Source organism: Alligator mississippiensis, chromosome 10 (assembly GCF_030867095.1).
Source record: "Alligator mississippiensis isolate rAllMis1 chromosome 10, rAllMis1, whole genome shotgun sequence".
NCBI lineage: Eukaryota > Metazoa > Chordata > Crocodylia > Alligatoridae > Alligator > Alligator mississippiensis.
The window spans coordinates 39738749-39766357 of NC_081833.1; the positions used below are offsets into that span (position 1 = coordinate 39738749).

The window sequence follows — 27609 nt, forward strand, 5'->3', positions numbered from 1 at the left end:
TGAAACAAAAGTAACTTGTTAAAAAAATAGGAAGATGATTTTTCTCTGGAGCTTTACAATGTCACTTGTACTGCAAGGACTGATCTTAGGCTGTGATTCACATGCTTTGTGCTATTCCAGTGGTTCAAAATAGCCTAAAAACACAAAGGCTCTGTTTTGAGATCTTTAACAGGCCAATATGGGAAAATTAGCAACTTATAAACTATAGGCACAAATACAGGATAGATGGCTTATATTTATGGGGTGAGGGGACACTAATGGTATATGTCCAATCTGGTCTCTTCAGGGATGGATCCACAGGGGTTGTGCCAATATGGATACACTCCCTTCTGCCCCTACCACTACTGTCCCTGGCTGATTCAAATCCAGGAGGAGCCCCAGAGCCACACCTGCAGCTGTGCAGGGTGCTAGGTTTAGCAGGGAACATCAGCAGCATCATGCAGGTTCCTCCTTCCAGAGCCTGCTCATAGCCAGTATGGAACACAGAGGCGGGGAGGGAGGGAGGAGGGCAGGAAGGGAGTAGGGGCTAGAAGAAGAAAGTTGTGTGCTAGTGCCACTGTACCTAGCTGAGTCTGGCTCCCCATATAGCTATTCCCTGGAGCCCCCAGCTGGAGGAGGGCAGGAGTGGCTCCAGCCATGCCTTGCTCCCCCCCTCCATTGCTGAAGGGGCAGCATGCCATGCCCCCTTGTAGTGAATCCTGGACTTGTGCGTGGGTCTTTTGTACTTAAAAGCATACCACCTGTAACCGAGGAAAGACTTTGCCAAGGCTCAGTGCACTGAACGCTAAGTTCTAATCACTGACATTCACAATGGCCGTAACTGAGTGCTGCACATCTCTGAAGATTAGGTTCTTATTTAGGAGTCTAAATAGGAGCTCAACACTTGAGATTCTGCCCCTCAGTTCCTTGGAAGATCTGACTTACATAGCCAAAATTATTGTGGTACATATCACACCCTAAAGAAATGGCCAATGCTTCATGGTTCTTAAGTAATTTCTAGGTTGTAACTTTCAGGGCTTTAACCAACCTCTAAACATAAAAGACTAGCATGAGACCAACATGAGGACAAATTATCCCACCTGCATCTTCTGGAGGTTCCCGTACTTTCCCAAAGCAGCTGGTTCTGGCCCTTGTCAGAGACAAGATCCTGGACTGGATGGGCCATTTCCATCTGACAGTTCTTGCCCTTGAGTCTTGTTACTGAAAATCTGATCTTCTTCATAGGCCGTGAGACCCGGCTCCCCCTGCGTATCAGAGGGGAAGGAATGGGTCCCAAGCTCATCTTCAGTTTTGACCAGCTAGATATTGGGAAGATCTTCGTTGGGTCAACACACAGTTATGAGGTGAGCACTTGGCCCATGGCGTATGTACACCAGATATCCTAACTCCTTACTGAACAGCCTTGCAGTCAAGGGAAGTAACTCTGCAGATCAGGGAGCTTCTTGCACTCCACAGCTTCAGGTAACTCAAGCTAGTGCAGCTGGTGTCTTCAGTATAACCTCCAAATGAGACATTCAGGGCTTTCTGAATGGCTCTGAAAATCGTGCCTTTGGAAGGTGTGTATTCCTTTGTGAAGTGGTGATTGCAGCTTGCTTCTAGGAAGGCACTTTTTCTTGCCACATCCTTCTTATAGGATTTCTAGATCAGGTATGTTTAGTGGAATAAGAAGCACTTTTAACATTAAAACAGTATGCATACACAGTAGAGCTGTGCAAAATGGCACCATTCCGTTTCGCCTTGAGTTTCAATGTTTCGACGGAACAGCATTCCATATCGAATTTCATTTCAATTCGAAACAGCTGTTCTATTTTTTCAAAACAGAAAGGCTGTTTCGACATTCTGCTGAGGATGGGAAGTGAGCCCAGCTGGGTTGACTCCCCCATCCCCAGTGCTAGAGCGTGCTGGGGCGGCGTGTCAGCCCAAGCGGGCTGACTCCCCATCCCCCGTGCTAGATTGCACTGGGGGAGGGAGTCAGCCCAGCCCCAGTGTGATCTAGTGTGGGGGATGGAGAGTCAACCCAGCTGGGCTGACTTCCCACCCCCAGCGTGATCTAGTGCCGGGGGATGGGAAGTCAGCCCAGGTGGGCTGAGTTCATTTCCCCAGCACTATGGTCAAAACGTTTCAACTAGCCTTGTTTTGTTTCAAGGCTGTTTTGCAGCCCTTTTTTTGTTTCAATTTTGCTGTTTTGACCTCAAAATGAGTCGAAACACTGTCAAAACGAAACAGCCAGCAAAATTTCACACAGCCCTAATATGCAGCCACTACTCTGCATATAAAAGACAGCTCTTGACTTGGTTCATGTCCCACTGTGCTGTGATTATTAAGACGACACCATAGCTGCAACAAGGTTGCTGCATTTGAACTCCGCTTCCCAGAAGCTTGCTGCAAACAACCCTCTTGTTCACTATATCCTGTAATTCCTAAGATTAAGGGAATACCATTTCCTCTGTTGTTTCAAAATTGTTCTTTGCAAATGATTCCTAATACATCTCACTGCCCATGAATCCCTCCCCAGCCTTCACACTGTTTGCAGCAAGGACTTTAAGAATCGTTAAGAAACAGAGTTTCTGCAAAGGAACGTCCTAATCATTTACCCCCTACAAAGGCATCAAATATTAGCACAAATGGAAAACACAGCAACCTAAAGAGGTATTAAATGAGGCAATGCATCATACTGGACGTTTTTGAAAGCATGGGTATGGCAGGAAAGGACATGTCAAGGTGTTTCCTTACAAAAATATTTTGCTCTCTGAATTTTTAATGCCGATGCCTTATTGCTTCTTTCTCTATCCATTTATTATTTTCCGTACTTGAGAAAATTTGAATAACTGGATGTTGCCCTTAGTCAAATGTTTTTCTTGGCAGCTATGCAGTGAGTAAAATTTATCATGGTGCAGCCTCTGTTAGTATCTAGTGTGACTGAGAAGCAAGGTGTGTGAGAGGCCCATGTAGTTTTATGCTTATTTTTATTTCCTTCATTGAGGAATAGGGCAGTGTGAACTACACGCAGCAGCCACATTTTCTTGCTTCTGATGCAATTCCTTTGCCAGATTCTGCAAGGACAAAAAGTAGTAAAGAAAAAAAAAAAAAAAAAAAGCCCAGACCCTAAAATAGATTAAATGTGTCTATGGAAGTGGCAGGATTTTGCCCTGTAGCAGTCAGGAAATTTACAACTTTGCCTTAAGCAAAATTTGTCAGAGACACACTGCCAACATTTGCTGAAAGAAGTGGTGACATTTTGACCAACATAAAGGGTCTGATCTTGAGAGAAGTTGAGCCTCCTCTGGCTCTTGTTCTGGTCAGCGGGCTTTGTGGGTGCTTAGGAACTTTCTGAATCTAGTCCCAAATCACATTTGTGTGTGAGTAATTATAAAATTCATAGATTATGCTTCTGAATCTTTGTGAGATGACAGTTGTTTGAATGGGAGGTTGAGGGGTAGCATGCACCCTGTTTCTCAGCTGGCCTATAGAGTTTAGTCAAGATAACCAGCAAATTAAAGAAAAATGAAAAGGCGCTGTATTGAACTGGTATTGTGGATGCCTCTGGAAATAGCAAGAATATTTTAAAGTGCAATGAACAGCAGGTGAGCTTGTTACATACAAAGAATAGTGGTCAATAAAACGAGAAGTGGATTAATAAAAATTGCACTTCAGTATCATTACACCTATCATCTGATGATCCCAAAGCACTTTTCAAGGATAGGATAAGCAACTGAGTAATAAATATAAGGATACTCCTGGGGAAGGGTGTGACTGGGTATCTGTATAATATGTTTTATCACATCATTTGCACATGAAACTGGGAGGTTTTGCTATTATATTGCCTGCATTTAAATTTATATCTGTTTTTGTTTAATCTACCTATCTATAAAACACAAAGCTATAACATTTCTGTTTGCAGTGGTTTATGTTCCCAGCTCTAAACAAGAAATGTGTACTGTCAGTGTGATAATACCACAGAGCCAGTGCCCTCGGCTTAGTGCTGGAATAGGAATCAAATTCTTTCAGCACCCTGCAAGATGAGGGCCCATCACGAGCAACATGGTCATAGAATGATTCATCAGTAGTGGTGGGATTGTTCTTGGCTGCTCTTTGGCAATGGAGCTAACCCAGAAGGGTCTTCCTGAGTGTCTGTCTTGCATTGCATGTTCAGCATAGAGGACTGTTTTCTCTTTTCAATGTCACTGGTGTAAATCCAGAGTAACGCTTTTTATTTATTTGGAATTACTGCAGCTGTACATGAGTGTAAGGGAGTGCAGCATTTGACCCATTGTATCTTCCTTGGCTTCCAGCTGGCAGTGCCAAGTGACTCATCCCCCTTCTCCGCCTTTCCACTTTACAGATGTCAATCATTTAATTAGAAAACAAATCAATTCAATATGTGAGCGAGGAAGGTTTCTTGTATGTTTTCTTTCTATCCTTTTTCCTGTTGCAGGCAATTCTGTCTAACAAAGGAGCCATTGATGCCCTGTTTAACTTGATCCCTGCATCTACTGCTCTTGGCTCTTGTTTCACCTTTGATCCTAAGGAAGGCATCATTCTGCCAGGTGGGCTTCAAACCATCCAAATCTCGTTCAGTTCCACCATCTTAGGAGAGTTCACGGAGGAGTTTAGGTTCAACATAAATGGATCACCCAAGTCTGTGAACCTGACTATTAGGTAAGATGGATTATAGTACTTATTCTTAGATCATTTGCATTTTCACAACACCTCTGGTTTTAGATAGTTTTTACTCTCCCAGGGCTCCTATGTACTGAGTATTCCCATCTCATTTTACAAATGGACATATGGAGGCACAGAGAAGGTAAGAAATTTTGTCCAGAGTCGCACCAGAGCCAAGACTAGAAGCCAGGATCATGGTTCCTTGTCCTCAACAATAACCATAATCTATCCACTGTCTCTTAGGTGTTACCACATTTATATGGTGAAGTGTAAGGTTCTTTGAAGGGAGGAAGTTTCTGCAAACTAATTTACCTTGGAGATCTCCTGTCCCTCAATGAGTGGCAATAACTGGGCAACCATTCAAATCAGGCCAGTTGAACACTTCGGGATAATCCATTTGCATCAACTTCTGCATGCAGTGGCAATCTTCTGAGGCCCATTTGTATCCACATGCAAAAAATTGTCATGGGTACTAATGTAGTGTTTTCTGTGTCATTGCTCATTCTAAAAGAAAGAGTCTCTTCTGGAGAAATATTTGAATGAGGATTGTACAGAAAGGCAGCTACATAGGAAGGACTGCCCTAGCTAGTGAGCTCTGATACTTCTGGTTGTTTTAAGGGCACTTTGGAAGTGCTCAGTGTCTGGAGGATTTAGAAGGTGGAAGAACTCATTCTTAAATGTTTTAAGTTCATGGTAACAGTTGGCCATTTGTACCTTAGCAGTCATCGTGTCATCTGAAACCTGCTTGAGCATTAGATGGGTAACTTTCTGGTGCTGGAGCATCCTAAGTTTTGCTATACATAGTACACTAGGGAAATTAATAAATAGCCTCATTCTGTGATGTACTGAGTGTTTTAGCTCCCATTGAAAATTAGTTGGGATCATCTTGAGAAACTGGCCCCAAAGCAGGGAACACCAGATCATTGTTGACAGTGAGATTCTGGAACCTATCAATGTTGTAAAGTGGGTTCAGCTTGGTTGTCTAACTGGAACCTCACATTTTCATCCAAAGATAGAGCAGGCAGCACAGCAGCAGCTAGTAGCATATTGTACTTGACTAGGCATTTCCTATTCTTAGCAACAGCAAGTGTTGTGGTAGTTCATACATCTCATGAGATAAATGTTGATTCACAAGATCATTAATTTTACAGATACAACTAAAGGAAAAAGAATAGTGAAGATTAAACTGCATCTGGTTTAAAGGATGATCTTCACAATTTGAATTAATGTGGGGGCAGAGTACAGAATTGAAGGGCCAATCCTGCTGCCTTCTCCAACCTTTGTTGGGCACCCTAATGATGTAGAGAGGCTGCCACTGAGCTCCAAGTGATGAGAGAAGACTCTTTCAGTGCTGGAGAAACATAGAGCTACCTTATGCTATCACAGTTGCTCCCTCTTATAAGCCTGAAGGATGGGATGTATTGAGGCTGGTGGAGCAGTTGCTCATCACTTTGGAGATACTGGGCTGGGGTGCAGTTTACAGGCAGCCCTTGGAAGGTCCTTCTTATATTTGTCCAAGGGCATTCTGAAATAAAATTACTCCAACCACAAGTGTAGGAGAGTGCTACCATGCTGGTAAGCATCAATTATATTGTGAACATAAAGTAAGGCTATGCATGTATTACTGTTAATAGAGTCAACAAAAAGTATCTTCAGATTCTCATATGCATATTCAGGACATTCCTGTATGTCACAGTCTGCATTTGCCCTGGGTTGCAGGAGTCAAGACATGCCACATATCAGTTCTCTAGTCCTAAAAGCTAAGTAATGCCCATGCTAGGCATTGGACTGGTTAACGTGGAAGAGGAAAAGGCTGTCTGGTAGGTATTTTATTGTTATACATTTGTCTTCTTGGTCCAGTCAGAAACAGCAATAAAGGAGGCTTGTATCCGAGCAGTATATTGCCTATATCCCAAGTTATTGTGCTGCTACTGTATAAATACTGGTCCAGGCACATTTAGAATCCTGCTTAAAGCGTCTTATTTGAAAAGAGACATAGTATGACGTGTGTACAACATATAGGAACACAGACTATAAATGGAACGGAAGAGACCATACATGAAGAGAGGATGACAAAACTGGGGATATTTAGCCTGTAGAGATGAGTAAAAGATGGTATGATTGCATCAGTTACATTAACAGAGATGTTACTAAGCTCCATGATCTACTTTAAGCTGTTGAATAGACCAGAGCTGGGGGTAGTACAGGTTTGAACTTCGGAATCAGAGTTAAGAATCAAATGAAGTTATTATTTTAGAGTGATGAGCAAGTAAAATGACATCCAGTTGAGGTGATGGAGTTAAATAACAAATTAAGCCAAAATTGATTACTGTACCATCTAGAAATTAACAAGTCAAACATGGTGTTGGTTTGGTGGTTGAAAGTACCCAGCTTTTCTATTTGGCAACCAACAGGGAATGTTTTGTCATAATGCTTTTCCTTCCCCAAATTGGTTTTGGTATGTTTTTGCATGGAGTGGTTTTTGCCTTCTACCAAGACATGATTTTTAATATATCCCTCACATTGATTGTACAGAGCAGTCACCAGATGCCTCCTGAATTGAGATACCTGTAATTACATCCACTCTAACAGTGTGTGGCTATGTAATTACAGGACATGTTGAACAGGCAGGTTGAAGTGGACAGTCATCTTTTCATTTGACTCTACACTTTATCTCACTTTCCCCTCCAACTGCCAGCTCAACTTCCTTTGTCTCAAGAATAATGGAACCTGCTTGTTGTTTCCTGTTTTCTAGACTCCTTCTCCTTCATTGTAGCTTCTGCCTTTTCTGAGAGAACCAGGTCACTAATGATCTTCTTCTCCATTCCCTTTCTTTCATGAGTTTGCACTCCTGTGTTCACCTCCTATTGGGAATGCTGTTCCATAGGATCCTTTAAAGGCTCTTCACTCTCCTCTCATTGCCCCTCAGGGTTCTGTTTTTAGTCCCTTTCTCCTCTTAGTCTCTCTGTGATCTCATCTGCTCCCTTGGTTTCTACTTCTTGGGAAGGAAGCATATATCTCTGGGAGGGTCTCCTCTTTTGACTGACACTGGCATGAGGGGCTGTTCCTGGATGATTAAGAAGGAAAAAGACTGTCAGAAATCTCTCACCCTTATGTAAGGAGGCACAGGCTGGGTATGATTTCAGGGCATCAGCTACTGGGCTACTCCAAGTTAAAGAAGACAAACTGCTGCACTGAATGTATACATCAGCCCATCTAGGAGTCCCAGCTGAAGCTTGGAGGAGATTGGTGGAAGGATGTGTTGTCTCTGCATGAGGTGACATCTCTAACGGCATAGAGCTGTCCAGCTGTAGGAACTCTCTTAAATTTCAAGGCAAAAATTTAATTGCGGTTTCTGCAACCTCACCTGTTAGCTCATAAGAGAGTTTCCGATCCCACTAACCCCTGGATGGCCTCTGCAAAGATGCTCTGGAGCACCACTATCCCCTCAGAGTGGGACTGTTCCAGTTGACCCCATTCTAGCCAGAGCTGTAGACTCTTTTGCTTGTGTTTTGTCAGCCACGTTATTTCTTGGCATTATCCTGTGATGTATCATGCCTCCTTGTTAGTGTTTTCTTCACCACTCCCTTCTCATACCATTTATCCCATCCAGAACTGCCATTCATATCTCCTCATAGGCACCCCTTCATCAGCAGAGATATCATTCTGATATCACCTTTTCCATTGACTGTGCTGATTAGCATTGTGACCTCCTCCTGATTAAAGTGGGCATGTCTTCTGGATTTGGTTGGATGCCCAGTCACCACAAATCTGTAATTGGAAGTAAATGTAGAGGTCCTTTCAGCTGAGCATTGGCTGGCAGAATCTGAGAATGCTAGCTTAGGTGCAGAACTGTTATCTTGTATATATTAATTTGGCGTTATAACACTTAAATTAGGAAGGGAGATAGGTCATGCTCCTTTTGAAAACAGATCTGGTAATTGGCCACATAAGCATTCATGCCTTCTCTACACATCTCTCATGTGCTCTATTGACCAAACAAATGTCTTCAAATTGCTAACATCCACCATAACAGCTGATTATAACCCAGGCTCCTAGTTGCCTACTCTATACCTGTCATTTCTGCACATACTAAAATTTTGGCCTGTCTGGCATTTCCTTATGGAGAGAAGCTTGAGCTTTTGAGTAAGCTCAAAATGGCTAAAAGAGACCTTTTTATCTTCCCCTTAAAGTGATCCCACTACCTCCTTTTTTCTTACCTGAGAAACTTGTGACTCTCCTACCAATCAGCCATAATCATTCCCTTTGACCTGAACATCCATTTAGTCCTCACACCTAGGCTGTCTAAATCTTGCAGATTTTTCTGCACTCTTCTAAGCTACTTCCTTTCCTATCCTTCTATAACTGAAATTCTTATCCAGGCTCTTAGCATCTCACATCTCAGTTACTGCACTAGGTTTTTTTTCTAACCTTGTCAAATTCAGTCTTTCCTTGTGCATATCTGTTCAGAGTGTTGCTGCAAAGATCTTTTCTCTATGCCATTGCTTTGAGGATGTCACTTTTCTCTTTGCATCCCTCCACTGCCCCTCCCCCCAACTTCTTTATCATATCAGACAAAAGCTACTTGTCTTGCCTTTCCCCCTTTGTAGCCCCACTTCTACCTCCCTATTATATCTCATTCAGTATTTAGAGGCAAGTGTCAGCCTCATGACTATCATGATGACAACCTCCATTGCCTATTTAGTAAATACTCAAAGGACCACCTTTGTGCTTGTGCCATGTTGTCACTCATGCGTCGGAGAAGCTCCCTGTAAACATCCACAAAGCTTTTTTTTAATAATTCTCCTTGCAGTCCAAACTGAAAACTCTCCTTTGCTGTGAAGCCTGCAGAACACTTGATAATATTTGAACCCAGCGCTCTTTCCTGCCTATGCAGGGGGTCGGACTCTGATCTATTGAGGTCCCTTCCGACCCTAACATTTATGAATATTTAGGCCACTGATGCGCTGAGATCGCTGCCCACCATGCTGACCAATATACTCTCGCTATCTTCTGGCCATCTGTCTGCATCCTTCTGTCTCTTCTCTTATACTTCAGCTGCAGGCTTTTGAGGGACTGTGGGGTTCTTTTCTGTTTTCATATAACTGGCATAATAGACTCCTGACTGAGACTCCAACGTTTGTGGTATAAAAATACATAAATAATAATAAGCCATCTGATAAGCAGTAGTTCTACTACAAAGTAATTTTTGTGCCTTCCCCTCCCCAAAGTGTTTGAGAGACCTTGAGTTCACCAAATTAAATCAGACCGCTTTAGACTGCTCCAGCCCTCTGTGGGTCCCTTGCCCACTCCTCCCCTCTGACCAAGCATTAAGTGTTTTTGCTGTAACATGCTCAAAAGGTTCAGCTGTTTCAGAATTTGCTGTCTGGAAACTGCACTGTTATCAGCTGTTGTGCACAGAGTCCTGAGATAGCACTGTATGCAGAGTTCCAAAGCAGACACTGAAGAGTTTAACTCATTCAAGCACTGACACAAACCAGTGAGCAAAAACAGCAGTATTTTTCATTAGGACAGTCTATAATCAGGGCAGTCTTAGAGGGAACTTTCTTTTGTGATATGGCAAGTGTCACTAAGTGGTACTGTTATACATACAGGGGTGTAGGTTGTAGCTGTGTTGGTCTAAGGATGTAGGCAGACAAGGTTCTTCGGGTGAATCTGATATCTTTTATTAGGCCAACTTAATAATTTTTTTCCAACTATTTAAGCAAGCTTTAGGGTTTAAAAACCTTTCGTCAGGCTGAGGACATTTCTGCAGTTGGTGTGTGCTCTTCCTGGATGGGATGAAAAGTAAAGAAGCCAGAGGCTGGGCTGGTATGCATACAAGATAGGCAATCAGTGAAGATGTAAATTGAGGAGTCAGTGGGTGAGAGACAGGCTAGGTTTGGGGGGAGAAGGGGGATGAATGTAGCAGTTAAATAGTGGAGAGGTACCTGGGGACTCGGATGTTGGGCAGGTTGTAATGTGTCATAAATCCAATGTCTATATTTAGTCCATGATTTTTAGTCCATGATTTTTAGTATCCAGGGGGTTGATGAGGTGAAGTTCCTAGGTGCGTCTCTGAGAAGTGTTTTGTAAGTTTCCTTTGAGGATTAAAACTGAGAGATTGGAGAGAGAGTGGTTTTCGATGAGAAATGTGCCCCCACAGGTCATTGGGTATTCTTGTCTTAGAAATTTCCAGTGTGCATTCATTCTGGTGTGCATTTGTTGTTTGGTCTCTCCTACGTATTTTCCATCCAGGAATTTGGTGCATTGGATGAGATATTACAGCTGCAGCTCCAGAAACGTAATATATTTGAGAATGTTGATGGCTCGGTTGTGGGGTGTAGTAATTGTGGGGGTGGTGGAGATGTGTTGACAGGTTTTGCATTTCTTGTCATGGCATGGTCTGGATCCATTTGGTGTGTTTTGGGCTGTAGGAAATTTGCTTCTGGTGATGAGGTTAACAAGGTTCAGTCCTTGTTTGATGGCTAGGATGGATGGTTCTGGGAAGATCTCTTTAAGAATAGGGTCTCTTTCTAGTATGGGTTGCAGTTGTTTGAGGATTTTCCATATGGGTTTGAGGGAGGGGTGATACATCATAACCGGTGGTGTGCGATTCGTGGGGATTTTTCTTCTGTACTGCAGCAATTCTTCACATGGTATCCGGGTGGCTCTTTCAAACGTCTGATCTATCTCTCTGGAGGAGTGTCCTTGTTATGTGAAAGCCTTTTTAAGATTGGTGAGGTGGTGATTGCAACTGAATCGATTTTGGAGAGATTCAGAGATTCAGACATAGACACAGCTTTAAATGTTTTTTCTGTGTACCTCCAGGCACCAGGTAGCTGGTGATTGCTGCGATGCTGGGGCACATGGAGCATTCCACAAGAGCATTGGTGGGGGGGCTCCAACACACTCCCTGGCAGACCTGAAGTGGACCAGAAGTACTTCTGGTCCACTTCTGGGTTCACCGCCAAGCTCGTGGAGTGCCCCCTGCATTCCTGTGGGATGCTTCATGCACCCCAGCATCGCAGCAATGACGACCTGTGCCTGGTACCTCAAGGTAGGTAGAAAAAACTTTTAAAGCTGTATCTGTGTCCGAATCACTGATTCTCCAAATCTGCATCAAATCTTCAGATTCGGATTCAGGCTGAATCCAAATCCGAATTGAATAGGGTCCACTTTGCACCCCACTACAAAGAAGCTTGTTTGCCACTGTTATACACAGGGATCTTTCATTTAACATGCCCAATTTCCCAGCCATGTAACTGCCATTTTGGGCTCTTACACATAGTTACTAATAAGGCTGTCAGTTAATCAACGCAAAAATAAATGAACACATTAATTTTTTATAATCGTGTTAATCACACACATTGTTTTGACCAGCGGAACAGACCAGCTGCAGACCAGCTGGAACCTGCGAGAACAACCCCAACCCTGGCCTGCCCCATGCTGAGCAGTGGCTGGGCAGAAGCTGCTACTCAGCATGGGGAGAAAAGTGGCCCCTTTCCCTCACTGCTGCCAGGCCCATCCTGCTGCAGCTGCCCAGAGCCCACACCCAGGCTGCCCTGTGGCTCTTGTCTGCTGCCATCACCGGTGACTCCAGGCCGCTCAGTGGGACATTGGTGGCAGTGTAGAGAAGTCACAGGGGCTCTGGGTGGCTGCAGCAAGAAGGGCCCAGCAGCAGTGAGGGGAAGAGCCTGCTTTTCCTCCACACTGAGTAGTAGCTTCTTCCTGGCTGCTACACTGCTTATCATGGGCAGATGAGTTTGGAGCAAGCTCAGGGTGGGTCAGGGTTGGGGCTGTTTGTATGGGTTCCAGCTGGTCTGCCCTGGCTGGGGTGAGTCCAGAGCGGGCTGGGGTCGGGTGTGGGGCTAGGGCTGTGGACTGGTGGTGTTGGCAGTGCGAAGCCACAGCGCATATGGGCTCTGGGCTGTTAGGTGGTGGTGGGGAGGGTGCTGACTATTGTTTAACTGTGCAATTCAAATTGCAATTAATTGTGACTTTTTTTTTTTAATCTCGCAATTAATTGTGACTAATTTTTTTAATCATTTGTCAGCTCTAGTTAGTAATCATATTCCATGTGCAGTACCTTCCTCCACTGTGCATGCTCAGTAGTTTGCACTCTGACTAGGAAGGTTTATGCACATGGTGCCATGTACGTGGGTGAACAACAGTCCCCAAATGGTGGCTAGGTAAAAATCCATGGGCAGTGGGTATTAGATGCTGAAGGAAGAGGTCTAGGAACTCACTCAGGAAGTAGGAGACCCGGAGACCCAGATTTACAGCCTCTTATCTAGAGCAGGTTTGAACTTGTATTTCTCCTATTTCCCAGCATAGTGTTTCCCAGCCACAGATAAGGGCCAGGACTAGAACCAGAGGGGCTGCCCATCCACCGCAGCAACCATCTTACTTAGTTACACAACTTCTAGCTTTGCTTTCCCTCCTCACCACACATCTGTGTCTGTCTCCATCTCCATCTCTGTCTCTGAGGGATGGAGCAGGGCCTGTAGCCTGGTGATTAGTGCACTGTGCTAGGAAGCAGGAGATACATGTTCAAAACTCCTTTGGGTTAGCAGGAAGGGCGTAGAACAGGGGTTGGCAAAATTATGGCCCACAAGCTGATCTGGCCTGCCAATTGATCTGATCCAGCCTACAGCACTCCACATGGGGCTGAGCCCTGCCCAGAGAAGCCCGTGCCGTGCTCCCACCTGTGCTTGCCCAAGGCCCTTGCCAGTGCATACAGCTTCCTGGCAGGGCTGCTTCCTGTGTGGCTGTAGCCACCTGGGTACTGCTTGGCTCTCCCTGCTTCCAGCAGCTTCTCCTCCTCCTGCCCCTGCTCTGCTGCTCTGGACAGCAGGTTGTGTGGGGAAGCAACAGCAGCCATGGGGATGCATACTGGGCACCACATTCCCAACCAGACGGGGGAAGCTGCAGCCGGGCAGATCTTGCTCCAGTATACGGGGCTCCAACTCCAACTCCTGGCCACCTTCCACCCACTTGGCCACCTGCAGGTGGTTGCTCATCACGCCAGGCAGCTAAGTGAGTGGAAGGCAGCTGGGAGCTGGAGCTCTGTGCAGTGGGGCAGGAGCCACCCAACTGCAGTTTGCCCTCCACCTGGCTGGATGTGTCATGTCTAGCACATGTCCTCATACCTGCTGTTACTTTCCCATGCTACCTGATGCCCAGAGCAGTGCAGCAATGGCAAGAGTAGAAGGAATAGGAGGAGCTGCTGGAAGTGGCGGGAGTCGAGCATTACCCAGGCAGCTGCAGCCCCACTGGGAAGCTGTGTACCAGGAGGAGCCCCACTGGGAAGCTGTGCATGCAGAGCCAGAACCATTGGTGGGCACAGACAGGAGCATGATGTAGGCTGCCCCAGACAGGAGTGGGAAGGGCTCAATACCATGCTGAGCACTGCAGGGGCAGCCACAAGCTGGATGGGGGGAGGGGAGTATGGACTATACCTGCACCCCACTGCCCAGGTGAGTTCTGCTGCATGTGCCCCTTGCTCCCCCTCCCTCTCCCCATCCCTGGCCAGCTCCTGGGGCCTAGCACATGAGCAGCCCTCCACACGTGTGCGCACCTACTCCCCCACACCGCCGCCCCACACACATGCGGCCCCCCCCCACCTCCCCCAGAATATACAAGAGTAGGACTTTATTTTGAACTATTATGCAATCACCTCTATATACACTACTCAAAAACACATAAATCAAGACAAAATAATTTTAAAAATTAAAATGTTATAATAGATATTTGATTTTTAGTATGATTTGTTTTTATCTATAATTTATTAAAATATCATCTCCTGAAAGTTTTTATGTATGTGGCCCTCAACAGCTCACCAAAACTCATTAAGTGGCCTGCCAGCCAAGATAATTCCCTATCGCTGGCCTAGAACCTGGGTCTCCTCCTTTCTGAGTTCATTAACCTTTAGGCTAAAACATGGAAGGATTCTTGTGACATACACTTATGCAGTGTGGATGCACAAGATTCTGCACGTGGAATAGGGTCTCAAACTGTGCACTGCTGGCAGAAAATGGCGGTAATGCTGCTGAGTATGTGCCACTTGAGCAGGTAAAAGGAAATAAGAACTAGCCCATAGTCTGCTGGCTCACTGGCTGCCTTGGGAAGATATGCAATGGTTGTTAGATTTTTGTCCTGAAATATTCTGTATAGAGTCCATGGTCTGCAAGGAGGCAGCTGTATGACCAGCAGAAGACCTTTTGATCTCTGCCTTCATATTTGAATAGAGAAAGCTCTTGGGGCAGAATTGACTGAATATTAGTGTAGGGTTGAAATTTCTTAAAGGTAAGAGCGCTCCATGTGCTCTTTGACAATTTCTGTTCCAGGACTTGTGATGCATTTATAAAATGTAAACAAAATTAAAATCAGAATATACCCAATTCCTTGTCGCTGATTTCTTTTTCAATGAGAAATCAACCAGAAGAAATCAAGATATATTTTTACTCACACCATTGCCAGAAAAGAGGCAATAGTGTTGGAAAAAGTAGAAACAGTGCTCACTGCATGCAAACTCAAGGTGAAGTTCCCCCAACAAACTATTGGAAAATACCTTATCATCCATTTAAAATGGAAGTGTGGCTGCCATCACAGTGCTAAGAAAAAAACTTGGAGGTACAATTCATTATAGTCTCTCAATTCCATTAAGAGAAAAGGATCTTAGCGTACTGAACCTGTCAGGTTGTACCTATAAATGGTTGGTTAGCATTTTCTAACCCCACACATGGGCTTCAATGGAGTTCGCAAATGTCCTAGTTCTATCAGTGAAAAAGTGGAGGAATGAAAGAGAAAATGAGAACTTAAAAGTGAGCTAGCCTGAGAGCAGTGCAGTTTTCTAGTGCTGATGCAGGTATACATTAGGCCTTTACGAAGCGGCTAGTATTCACTTCAGATTCGGATTTGGCCAATTTGGGGGACAGTGATTCGATTTGGTGATTTGAATCACTGTCCCAAATCGATTTGACCAAATCTGATTCAGAGATTCGTCTGCTGCCAAATCACACAAGCCCATCCCCTGCCCACTCTCCTGGCCCTGGCAATGGCTGTCCCATACGACCCAGCTCCTGGCACTTTGGAGAAAAAAAGCCGCCAGGCAGGGGGGTGATCCTCACTGCCCCCCAGTGCCCCATGCCACATGGGGGGGGGGGGCTCTGCCATGAGTCCCGCAACCCCCTCCTGCTGTTTCAGCCCCCCTGTGGCTGCCCCGCCTACACCAGCTCTGGCCCTTTAAGAAAAAACAAAAAATCCTGCACTCACCAGTTCCTGCCTGGCGGGGGGCGATCTCCGCTGCCCCCTACTGCCCCGCACTGCATGGAGGGCTCTTCCACGAGCCCCCCAAAACCCCAAGACTGATGCAGGAACTGGTGAGTTTGGGGGTCGGATTTGGGGGGGTTCTTAAAGGGCTGGAGCTGGGGTGGGCGGGGCAGCCATGGGGGGGTGGGGGTAGGGGGAGCTTGTACCAGAGCCCCCCATGCTGCGTGGGGCAGTGGGGGGCAGCAGAGATCGCCCCCCCACCTGGCAGCACCCAGTAAGTCCAGGCTTTTTTTTAAAGCATGGGGAACTGGGGCTGGGCAGGGCAGCCATGGTGGGTGCTGGGGGAGAACGCAGGGGATGGGGCCTGGTAGGGGTCTCCCCATGGTCCCCTCCCCCCTCTTCCAGCCCCACCTTCCCCGCCCCCTACTTACCAACTCCAAGTCTGGGTTCAGCTCCCTGCTGCAGTGGGTGGGGACTGTCTGAACCATCAAAACTCTCCAAATCTTTTCTGAATTTGATTTAGAGAGCTTTGAATTGATTTGGACCTTTTTATTGATCCCCGATTCGATTTGGATTTAGAGATTTGGCCACCAAATCCAGCCGAATCTCCTCAAATCAGATCAGCACCCGAAGCTTCACACAGCCCTAGTATACATTGGGCTTTGGTTTAATTATCACCCAGTGTACAAGTGACTTATTGACAACTCTTGTACAGCAATCACATTAATGCTATTGCACTTGCAGGGGGATGTTGATAGGTGTCTTGAGCTTCCCTGAATTCCTGTCTCAAGATCTTGCAACTTAATTGCTTTGGGCCTATATTTATCAAGGGAAAGACTTACTTTGTTCACCAGATAAACACCATTTATCTGAGAAATATTGCTAACAATTAGAACCTATGATCTGGAAGCCTTGTTACATTAATGGCACCTAGCTCTTTTCATCAGTAGATCCTATATATAGAACTATAAGTATAGCAGTTCTCATCATTAGATCTAAAATTATACAAAGGAGGTTACTATCATGATCTCTGTTTTACAGATGGGGAGACACAGAGCAATGAAGTTTCTGGCCCAAAGTCACCCTAGGCAAGTGGCTGAGCCAGGAATAGAACCTTGAGTCCTAGTCCAGTACTCTAGGCTTCATTGGCTTTCCACTGGCTCCATTATTGGATCAGGTTTTAGGGGCCATGTATGCTAAGTGAATCTGTTGTATCCACAGATCCTTGACAAGGGAGGAACAGAATCTTTATTTCCAGATTTACTTGACCTCACAGAAGAAATTTAACTCAATCAGTCAGATTGAATACCAGCACAAATTAGGGCCCCTTCAGGATGAACTAGGGAAACTGGTAACAGTTAGGATGGTCAAAGTGGAGCTTCTAAATGATTTCTTTGCATCCGTGTTCCTGGACACAAATACAAATATGCATTCCATTGGGACCTTAGGTAAGCCCAGTATAGATACCAACCCATCAACTGTTTGTGCTGACCTAGTAAAGGGGCACCTGGAGGGGTTGAATGTATTTAAGTCAAACAGGTCCTGATGATCTTAATCCTAGGGTAATTAGGGAATTAGCTGGAGTCATAGCGGAGCCACTGGCACAACTGTTTGAGCACTCGTGGTGCTCAGGACAGGTCCTGGAGGATTGGAAAAGGGCCAATGTGGTCCCTATTTTCAAGAAGGGGAGGAAGGAGGAACCGGGTAACTATAGGCCGGTTAGTCTCACCTCTGTCCTTGGTTAGACCTTTGAGAAAATTGTTAAGGATCACATTTGTGGGGGACCAGTGGGTAAAATGATGCTAAGGGCAATCGGCATGGGTTCATAGCAGGCAGATCCTGCCTGACTAACCTGGTTTCATTTTACAACCAGGTCACAAAATGTATGGATGAAGGAATAGAGGTAGATGTTTTTACTTAGATTTTAAAAAGGCCTTTGACACAGTGTCACACCCAATTCTTATAAATAAATTAAACAGTTGCAATGTAGATTATTAAGAAAATTGGCTTATGTGGTGGACGGGTCAGTTTCTACCTGGAGGAACGTGGGCAGCGGAGTCCCCCAAGGCTCTGTCCTGGGACCGGTACTATTCAATATCTTCATTAGTAACTTGGACAAGGGAGTAGAAAGCATCCTGTCCAAATTTGCTGACAACATCAAACTATGAGGGGAGGTACACAAACTAGACGGCAGGGAGCGAATCCAGGCTGATTTGGTCAGGCTGGGGAAATGAGCCAAACATAATAGGATGCAGTTTAACAAGGATAAATATCATGTGTTGCACCTGGGGAGGAAGAATCATCAACACTCCTATAGTCTGGGAGGTACCACTCTAAGCACAACTGTGGAAAGGGATGTCAGTCATAGTCAACTCCAAAATGAACATGAGTCACCAGTGTGATCAGGTAATAAGTAAAGCTAACCGTGTTGCCCTGTGGGGTCAGGCCAACTCTCAGGATCTCAATATTGCGCTGTTAGGAGGGTGTGACACAATTGCACATATACAAACACACAAATCAATTAGGTGCATACACACACATACACATGCACACTACCAGCTCTGGCACATACACATCCAAACCAGCCCAGGCACGTGCATACCTATCACCAATTCAAGCACATACACACTACACACTAAAAATTAGACAAAAAACAATTGTCAGTACCCGCACACTCAGTACACATACACAGATCACTAATTTGTATATCATGCACACGATATACACACACACACACACTCACCAGTTCACACACATACAACCCACCTACACATAGGTAAGTTCCTAACTTGGATGGTACGGTATGTATGTGTGTGCTTGGGGCACCTGGGGGAAGGTTAAGGTGAAAGAGAGAGAGAGAGAGTTAAAGTGTAGGGAGTGAAAGTTGCCAGAACTGGGATTAGAACCGGTGGACTAGAGAGAAGCTGACTGAGGAGCTGAGGCTTGGGTTTATTTAAGATCAAGTGGCCCCAGGGTTACTCGAGGTCACTGGTGCATGGGAGGGAAAAGAGAAGAAAAAAAAAAAAAAGAAGAAGCCCGGAGGCAAGGAGGAGGCAGCCAGGAAAGAGAGAGAGGCAGGAACCTGGGAGCTTGGGGCTGGAAACTGAGGCAGACAGCTGAGATATCGGAGTAGGGGGCAGATAAGTGGTGGCAAGGAGGAGACAGCCAGGAAAGAAACTGAGGCAGAAACCTGGTTGCTCAGGGGAAAAGGCATAAGGATAAGACAGTGGCAAAGAAATGGGGGGTTTGGAGGCAGAGAGGAGCTCAGGACAGGTGTTGGAGGTGGCAGTGAGCCAGATGCAGGAGAGGGAGAAATGAGACAGAAGTTAGAGGGACGAGGAGCAGAGATTGGAGCAGGTCTGCACTATAATAAAGCAAAACCCAACTCAGGGGTCCAAATAACAGGTTTATTAAACAGACAACATGCTACACAGCCCCATGAAGTTAGTGGTGTACACACACACACACACAAAATGGCAGCAGGAAAAAAGACTCAGTGGAAGGGTTGGAGTCCAGGTAGGGAAGAGAAGCAGAGTCCAACTCCTTGGTTGAAGAGAGGGTGGGGGGTGATAGCTACGTATCCAGGCTGGAAAGGGGTCCTTGTCCAGCAGGTGTTGTCCAGAGGGGGTTGCCGGCAGGGCCTTTGGGAAATAGGTGGTGTGGCATGGTGCTGGTCCAGATGGAGAGGGCGTCCCAAGGAGTCAGTCTTCACTACCCCTTTTATGGGGCAGACTACCTCTGATCTCCTATAGGGAGGGCCTGTCCAGGCAATGTTAGTCCTGTTCCAGAGGGCTCCAGGTGTTCTTACTGAGCATGTGCAGCTTGGCACAATGGTGGGTTGCCTCATCTTTTGTTTCTTGAATGTTGAGGGTGGTTCCAAGGGCTGGGTCGTTGGTCCAGGTATTGGTATTGATGGTTTGGTCATTCGGAGGGAGCTATTTTTAGACCTACTGCCATTGTCTCTCAAGCACCCTCATTCATCCCCAGTCATTCAGGAACCAAGTTACATAGGAAGGGTAGGTGTGAGTCATGGGTTACACAACCAGGCCTGGGGACAGGATGGAGACTTGACAAACAAAATGGAAACTTGACATGACTTATGCTAACTTAGATACGTAGGCCTAAATCATGTAGTACCAGTAAAACAGTAATATAGAACAGTAAAAATCAATATAAACATCGTAATTATACATTATAAAGAAGGGGAAAAAAACAAAACAAATACAGCTTGCTACCAAAATAAAATGCTGAAGCTTATCCTATGTCTTAGCTCACTTATACTTATCTATAGGGAATAGAGATGGAAATTCAGAAATGGTTGGGGGAGGGGGAATGCATTTAAAAAAATAAAAATAAAAAATGGGGGGTTTTGCTACAACCGCATCCTTTCTTGTATAAGTAGGTGCATCACAAACAGTTCTAGGGAGGTGATAATTGTCCTCTATGCGGCATTGGTCAGGCCACAGATGGAGTACTGTGTCCAATTTTGGGCACTGTACTTCAGGAGGGATGTGGATGGCCTGGAGAGGGTTCAGAGGAGGGCCACTAATCTTGTTAAAGGCCTACAGAAAAAAACCTATGTGGACCTATTGGGAGACCTAAACTTCTTATGTTTCTGCAAGAGGAGGCTGAGAGGTGATCTCGTGGCTGCCTACAAACTCATCGGGGGGGGCCAGCAAGAAATAGGGGATACAATGTTTACCAGGGCGCCTGTTGGGGTAACTAGAAATAATGGCCACAAACTGGAAGAGAGCGAATTCAGATTGGACATCAGCAGCACTCATTCCTGCCCAGGGCAGGGGGTCGGACTCGATGATCTAATAGGTCCCTTCCAACCCTAACATCTATGAAACTATGAGGTGGCTTTTCTCATTTTGCATCACTCTGCATTAGTCTTCATATAGACTCTCTACCACTCACACTGAAGCCCTGCTAAGCATGGGTGGTAATGTACTGTTTTGAAACTACCTGGTGATTCCAACCTTTTCCAGGTTGAAGTTAATTGTAGCAGCAACTGAAAGCTTTGAACTCTATCTTTCTAAACAGCTTTTTCTTTTTCCTTCCAGTGGCTGTGTTATTGGACCCACATTTCATTTCAGTGTACCATACCTAAATTTTGGTGATGTCTCTTTTGGTGAGTGTACACCATCCCCAGTTGCTAAGTTAAGTAAGACCTACAATGGTATTAAAATATTTTAGTGGAAGAGCATCTATTACATTTGTTACTTTGCAACAGACTTTGGGGTATAAAAATTAGGTCTGTGCAAAGCTTTGGGTGCTGATTTGATTCAGAGGAGATTCAGCCCCATTCGGTGGCCGAATCTCCAAATCCAAATCGAATCAGGAAACCAGTAAAAAGGTCTGAATCGATTTGAAGCTCTCCATATCTTCGGAAAAGATTCGGAGAGCTTCAGTGATCCGGGCAGTCCCCAACTGCTGCAGCAGGGAGCTGGACCCAGACTCGGAGCTGGTATGTAGGGGCCAGGGGAGGGGAGACTGGGGGAGGGGGGAGGGGACCATGGGAGGACCTCCGTCAGCCCCTTTCCCCTGCCTCCTCCCCCAGCCCCCTGACCCCCTCCCGCTTCCCCAGCCCCCCGGCTGCCTTCCCTGCCCCAGCTCTTGCCCTTTAGGGAAAAAATAACTGAAAAAAACCCCAGGCTCACTGACTCCTGCAGCAGCCTTGGGGATTCGGAGGGCTCATGGAAGAACCCCACACAGTGAGGGGCAGTGGGGATCCCGGTAAGTCCAGGGTTCCTAGGCAGGAACCCGGTAAGTCCAGGGGTTTTGGGGGGTTTTTTCCCTTAAAGGGCCAGAGCTGGGGTGGGCAAGGCAACCATGGGGGGAGGATTGATGCATCATGGGACAGTGGGGAGAGGGGCAGGGGATGGACCTGGGTGATTCAGAGATTTGGCAGCAGCCAAATGTGGACAGTGTGTGTGCTCGGCTGTCTTCAGGAACTTCTGGAGACCAGAGGGCAAGAGGCACGCAGGGATTCCTGCTTCCACCCCTCCTGACTGGAGTTACATGGCCTTGAAAATCACTGAATTTGAAGAACTCCAAACTAAAGTGAACTTTGGAGTGTTCAAATGCATGTTTGCTCATGCTTAATATATAATAAAACATTCTTTCCAGAAGACTGATACATATGTTGAAATCCTACAATATAGATGCAGGTAGTTCTTTGCTTATGGATCATGGTGCCAGAACGGCAATCCTGATCACTGCAGTTGGAAGAGCCCAGATTTCCCTCACAGAGCATGGCCAATCCTTAGTCATAAATGCACATGTATTAATGGAACACTGTGTTGAACAGAAGCCTGAATTTATTGAGTTTTCATTTACCCCCCAAAAAAAACCAAAAAAAAACAAAAAAAAAACAAAACCATTTAGCAGCAGCTAAAAGGGATGAGGCATTTGAAGCCTTTGAAAAGTTTTAAATGAAGATGGGGAAAAAAAGAGTTCTCGGGATATTAGTAAACGTGTCCCCTAGGTAGTTAAAGCTGCATCATAATATGCACTATAGACCCTTACAAGTGAGCCATATACAGTAAGGAATAATGAGAGCTTTTTGTATTTCATTTCATACAAGGAGGAAGTAAACAATTTAGCTGGTGCTAAGGTTATCTAGTATCTGTAAGTAGTTTGTTTAACTCAAGACTTGTAATCTCTTTGGCACCAGCATGACTGTCCATGGTTGCCCCCGAAGGACAGAGGGAAGGGAGTGTTAAGTTAACTTCTCCCTGGGGGTCTGTGCATTGCACAGAGAGGAAGAGTTAGCTGTGTCACTAGTCGATAAAAGTCCTGCTATTAGAATTGCAAGGCAATAAAATTACCTATCCTCCTGTCCTTTTTGTGTGAAAAGTTAATTCCTTCTGTGAGGACATCTCATTATTTTTTACTAGTTAATATAGCCATGAAACAGCTCTGCAGTAGGAATTGATATCCTCCTCATCACTGGCATCTTCTCTTCCTCCATTGAAAGCACAGCATTGCTGACACATTCCCATGTCTGTGCATTCAGAACATCTCTATTTAAATGCAGATTCTGATTCTCCCATCTTGAACAAAAGGCTTTTTACAGAGACGGTTGAAAGTTTAAATGTGAAATCAATTGTGGATTGATTGAAGGCACATTATCATTCTGTGCCTGGGATATCTCTGTGTTTTCATGCTGTCCACAGACTTTTTAAGAAGACTCATTTACCTTTCCTAAATAGTATCCTCCTTTCTGTATGCCACTGTTGTGGCTTTTAATTTCTCTGTTTCCTTTTGAATAAAAACAAAAAACAAAACCAAAAAAACCCAAAAAACAGACATCTTCCATGGAAAAAACAAAACCAGTTATGTAACACTAGCTTCATTTTCTTTAAGGAGGTTTTCATTAATGAGGCCCATTCAGCAGCAAACAAAGGTTTTTTCATCCTTGCTGCTTTTAATATATACCATTAATTATTGTCATTGTCTGGTGACTTTGTTCATTTTTTAGTTTCTATGCAGTGTACATGTGTCCTTCACAGTGACATCCCACCTTCCTGCTAAATGCCTTCTAATACTAAATTCCTGTAGCAATTGTCTGAGAAAGTGTTCCAGTTGAAGAACATATGTACACAACATCCTATATCTCCAGCTGGTTTTTCTTTACTTTGATATCATCTAATGCTTTGTAGTTGGAGAGTGAAGGATGTGCCATCTTCATTCCTATAGGATTAGCTAGTGAAGTAAGCAGCTGACTTCTGTAATAGCTTAGGTTCTGATCTTGCAAGCTAATGCATCTTCCTCTGCATTATGCCTGCACAATAAACTATAGAGGGACAGAACATTTCTGCCAAGAACAGTTATATTACTGAGGCCTAAAGGATATTCAGGATCTGAGGTAACAGGTATTTAGAGTGTTTTAGATAGTAAAAAGAGCCTAGAATTTCACCTGGAAGTGGATTCACAATGTATATATCAATATAACATACATTCACCATCATGTTTTATCTATCAAGCAAGCGGTACTCTGTATTCAATTCTAAGTGGAATTCAAGGTCACTCTCTATAAAGAATGCTACAAGAAATTATTGTACGGCAAAGTGGAGATCTGCTTGAGAGATGAATGTGAGAAAATTATTGGTTAATAGAAGGCAAAAAATGTGTTTTGGGAGGCTGTTACTATCTAAAAATTCATGTGAAGAGGTGAGAATCAGGATAGGTCAACTCCTATTGTTTACTGGCTAGAGAACAGAAGGCACAGTCTTCAGATTTAATGATTTAAATGAGTTTGCTATATTGCAAACTAAACCACATCCACATGTAGTTTAGTTTGCAACATAGCTATTTGTAACATTGCAGCCTTCGACACCTTGCCCACCTTTGACCCCTGCCCCCACTGCAGGGGAGGCAGGCTAAAGGCAGAAGCAGTGAGCAGCCTGATCCTTTTTCTTTTTCACCAAGGAGCCTACCCACATCTCCCACAGCCAGGGCCAAGCTGCCCGTGGTCTGAGCAGCCCCCAGCTGTGGAGGGCCCCAGTCCTGCCTTTCATAGTGGCGGCACCCCTTGGGGCTTCCTGGACAGACTGCTAGTGGGCATGTGCTGCCCAAGCTCGAGCTCTGGGAACAGTTGGACATGGTTGGATGCTGCCTGTGACCTAGAGCAGCACTTGCCCACTAGTTGCCCAATGGGTGGCCCTGGGGGGCACCACGACCATGGAGGAAAGTTCCAGGGCCCCCTGCAGCTCAGGGCCTACCAGCAGCTCACCCCGCAGCCACAGGAGGGGCGGGCAGGCCTTGTGGGGAAAAAAAAAGATTGGGCCCCTTGCTAGATCCAACTCTTCCCTGAGCCCATATGCTAGAAGCCTATCAGGCACTGCTTCTCGAGCGGCCTCAGGGAAGAGTTGGATTCAGCAGGTGCTGGCTATGAGTTGGGGCAGCACCCGCATGGATAGTAGGGCTGCGCAAAATTTTGATGAGCATTTCGTTTCAAAGCTGGTTTGACGCATTTCGATCTCAAAACAGCAAAATTGAAACAAAACAAAAGGCTTTGAAACAGCTTTGAAATTAAATGAGGGCAGTTGAAATTTTTCAAAAGTTTCTAAATATTTCAAGTTTCAAAGTAGCCCAGTGGCAGGAGGCGGGGGAGAGCCAGGGCTGCGTTCCAAGTAGCTCTGCCAGCCTGATGGAGCTCAGCCCAGCAGTGAGAGGCAGTGAGAGAGCCAGTGGCAGAGCTACTTGGAGTGCAGCCCTGGTGAGTGGTTCTCCCCTGCCTCCCGCCACTAGGCTCAGCTCCATGGGATGGCGGAGCTGCTTGGAGCACAGCCCTGATTCTGAGCGCAGCCCTGGTGAGCACTGCCCAGTGTCTGGAGGCTCCACAGCCCCATGGAGCTGAGCCTGGCAGTGGGAAGCAGGGGAGAGCCACTGGCCAGGGCTGCGCTCAGAGCCAGGGCTGCACTCCAAGCGGCTCCACCACTGGCTCTACTGCCACCTCCTCCCTCTGGGCTGAGCTCCATGGGGCTGGTGGAGCCACTCAGAGAGTAGCCCTGGCTCTCCACTGCCTCCTGCCACTGGCCTGCAGTCTGAGTGGCTCTGCCAGCCCCACAGAGCTGAGCCTGGCGGCGGGAGGTCGGGGAGAGCCACTGGCCAGGGCTGCACTTGGAGCCAGGGCTGCACTCTGGAAGTGACCCTGAAACTGGCTGTCCGCCACCTCCCACCACCAGGCTCGGAGTGCAACCCAGTGGTAGAAGGTGGGGAGAAGCAGGACTGTACTGCGAGCAGCTCTGCCAGCCCCACAGAGCTCAACCTGCCTTCCCAGGGCTGCTGGATTCCTCCCAGAGATGCAGGCCCCCAGATCTGCACTTGGGGTCACAGGAGGCTGTCACTGCTGCCTGGGGCCAGCTGCAGCACCAGTCTTCCTGTTGCTGGGGACAGGCTGTGCAGAGGAGTCTGGCACAGCGCCACAGCCTTCCTGGGGGTGTGGGCCCCCAGATCTCCACACAGGATGACAGGAGGCAGGCTGCCACTGCCAGCAGGTGACACCAATTTTGCTTTCAGCAGTTTCAGGTGCAGTTCTCCAGAAACCCCTACACCTTTTTCTTTGAAACATAGCAGGCTTCATGCCCTTAGAAGGGGCTACCATCCCTGCAATTTTCATCTGAATCAGGCAAGAAATAACGAAGTTACAGGCATTTTCATGATTCCCCATTATAGCCTATGGGTGAAACGCGTTGAAACAGCGAAACAGTTTAGACAGAATGAAATGGAACAGTGTTTTGAAATGAAACAAAATGGCAAAATGAAACACTGTCCCTTTGAAATGAAGAAACAGAAGTCAAAATGAAATGGTGCTATTTCGCCCAGCCCTAATAGATAGCACCCTGCCCAGGCAGCCTCGGGAAGTGCTGCTGGCGTGTAGGGAAAGACCAGGGCCCCCCACAGCTCAGGGTCTGTGGCCTGGCGGCAGATCTCCCCCCAACTTCAGGAGAGGCAGGTAGGCTCCACAAGGGAAGAAAAAAAAAAAAGAATTGGGCCACTCACTGTCACAGTGATGGTAGCCCCTAAATTGAAATGGTGGGTTTTTAATCATCACAATTAAAAAATCACCATTTCAGTTTAGAGGACTGAACCCCCGTCATGTGTACAAGTGGCCTTGGTGATCAGCAACAGGGAAAGTAGTATTTCTAGAGAAGCAACCTCTGTGAGCAATGTAAAAAGAAGCTGATTGAAGATTAATTATTGATTGAAGATTGCTTTGCTTCTCAGTTAGCTGTAATTAAAATAAAAAAGAGCTAAATTCCAAGTACAGTTTTTATCATAAATATAGACTCTAGGATGCAAGGGATAGTTCATGCATAAACTTATATTTGGTGCCATTACTTTATAGGATTTCCTCGTACATTATCATGTTGCCTCTGTAATACATCCTTGGTTCCAATGACTTTTAACCTTCGTATCCCCGGAGATGGCCCCAGCGATCCAAGTGTTACCAGTTTTGTTCAGATTTCAGACATCACAAGACCATCCTGGAGGAAGGGACCCCAAGGAAATGTCAAGTCAAAGGAATTTACCATATTGCCTAGCAGTGGGACTATCCGTCCTCAAGGATTCCTGGACATCCAGGTACAATGTACATCAAACCGCTGTTCAGCAGGTGGAGGTAAAGCTTTATAAAATTCAAAACAGGGCTTTTTCACTGTTAGGTTTTAGTATAATATGAGTAAAACAACAGTTTTCATTGACCACGGTTATAAAAAGAAGCTTGACTGTTTCCAGTTTGGTTTCCAAAGCTGCGAGGTATCCATGAATTTTAACCACAAAAACTCTTAATGAGTGTTCAGATATAGGTCTACAGAACTTCTGAGAGCAGCTGGTCGTTGATTTAAAGTAGGAGGAAGAAGAATTAGGACAAAAAGTAGTAACTGGAAAAAAGGAATACTTGTGTTTAAAAAAAAATGTATTGCTTTTTTTCTCAGTTTAATTTTCACCACAGAATAGTGTCTTAATCAAAGCAGTGATTTCTAACAGGGACAATGAAAGCTAATGAAAGCTAGTGATTTCTAACAGGGACAATGAAAGCTAAGGCACTCAGCTTTCCTGACAGCTCTTAAGCCAAATTTTTCTGTCAATAACTCATTATAAATCTGGAGTAATTATATTAATGTGAATTTTCTTTGTTTTAATGTGGCATAGTTAAATCCC

At 45.5% G+C, this 27609-nt stretch overlaps 1 protein-coding gene across 2 annotated transcripts in view; it reads left to right on the top strand.

Moving 5' to 3' along the window:
• HYDIN (HYDIN axonemal central pair apparatus protein) overlaps window positions 1-27609 on the top strand; it is a 443140-nt gene that overhangs the window by 174105 nt on the left and 241426 nt on the right. For both annotated transcript variants that reach the window (XM_059713716.1, XM_059713715.1), the window contains exons 11-14: window positions 1225-1343; window positions 4436-4659; window positions 21003-21070; window positions 26795-27030. In XM_059713716.1, the coding sequence (XP_059569699.1) occupies window positions 1225-1343; window positions 4436-4659; window positions 21003-21070; window positions 26795-27030 (647 nt within the window). The remainder of the gene's footprint in view (window positions 1-1224; window positions 1344-4435; window positions 4660-21002; window positions 21071-26794; window positions 27031-27609) is intronic.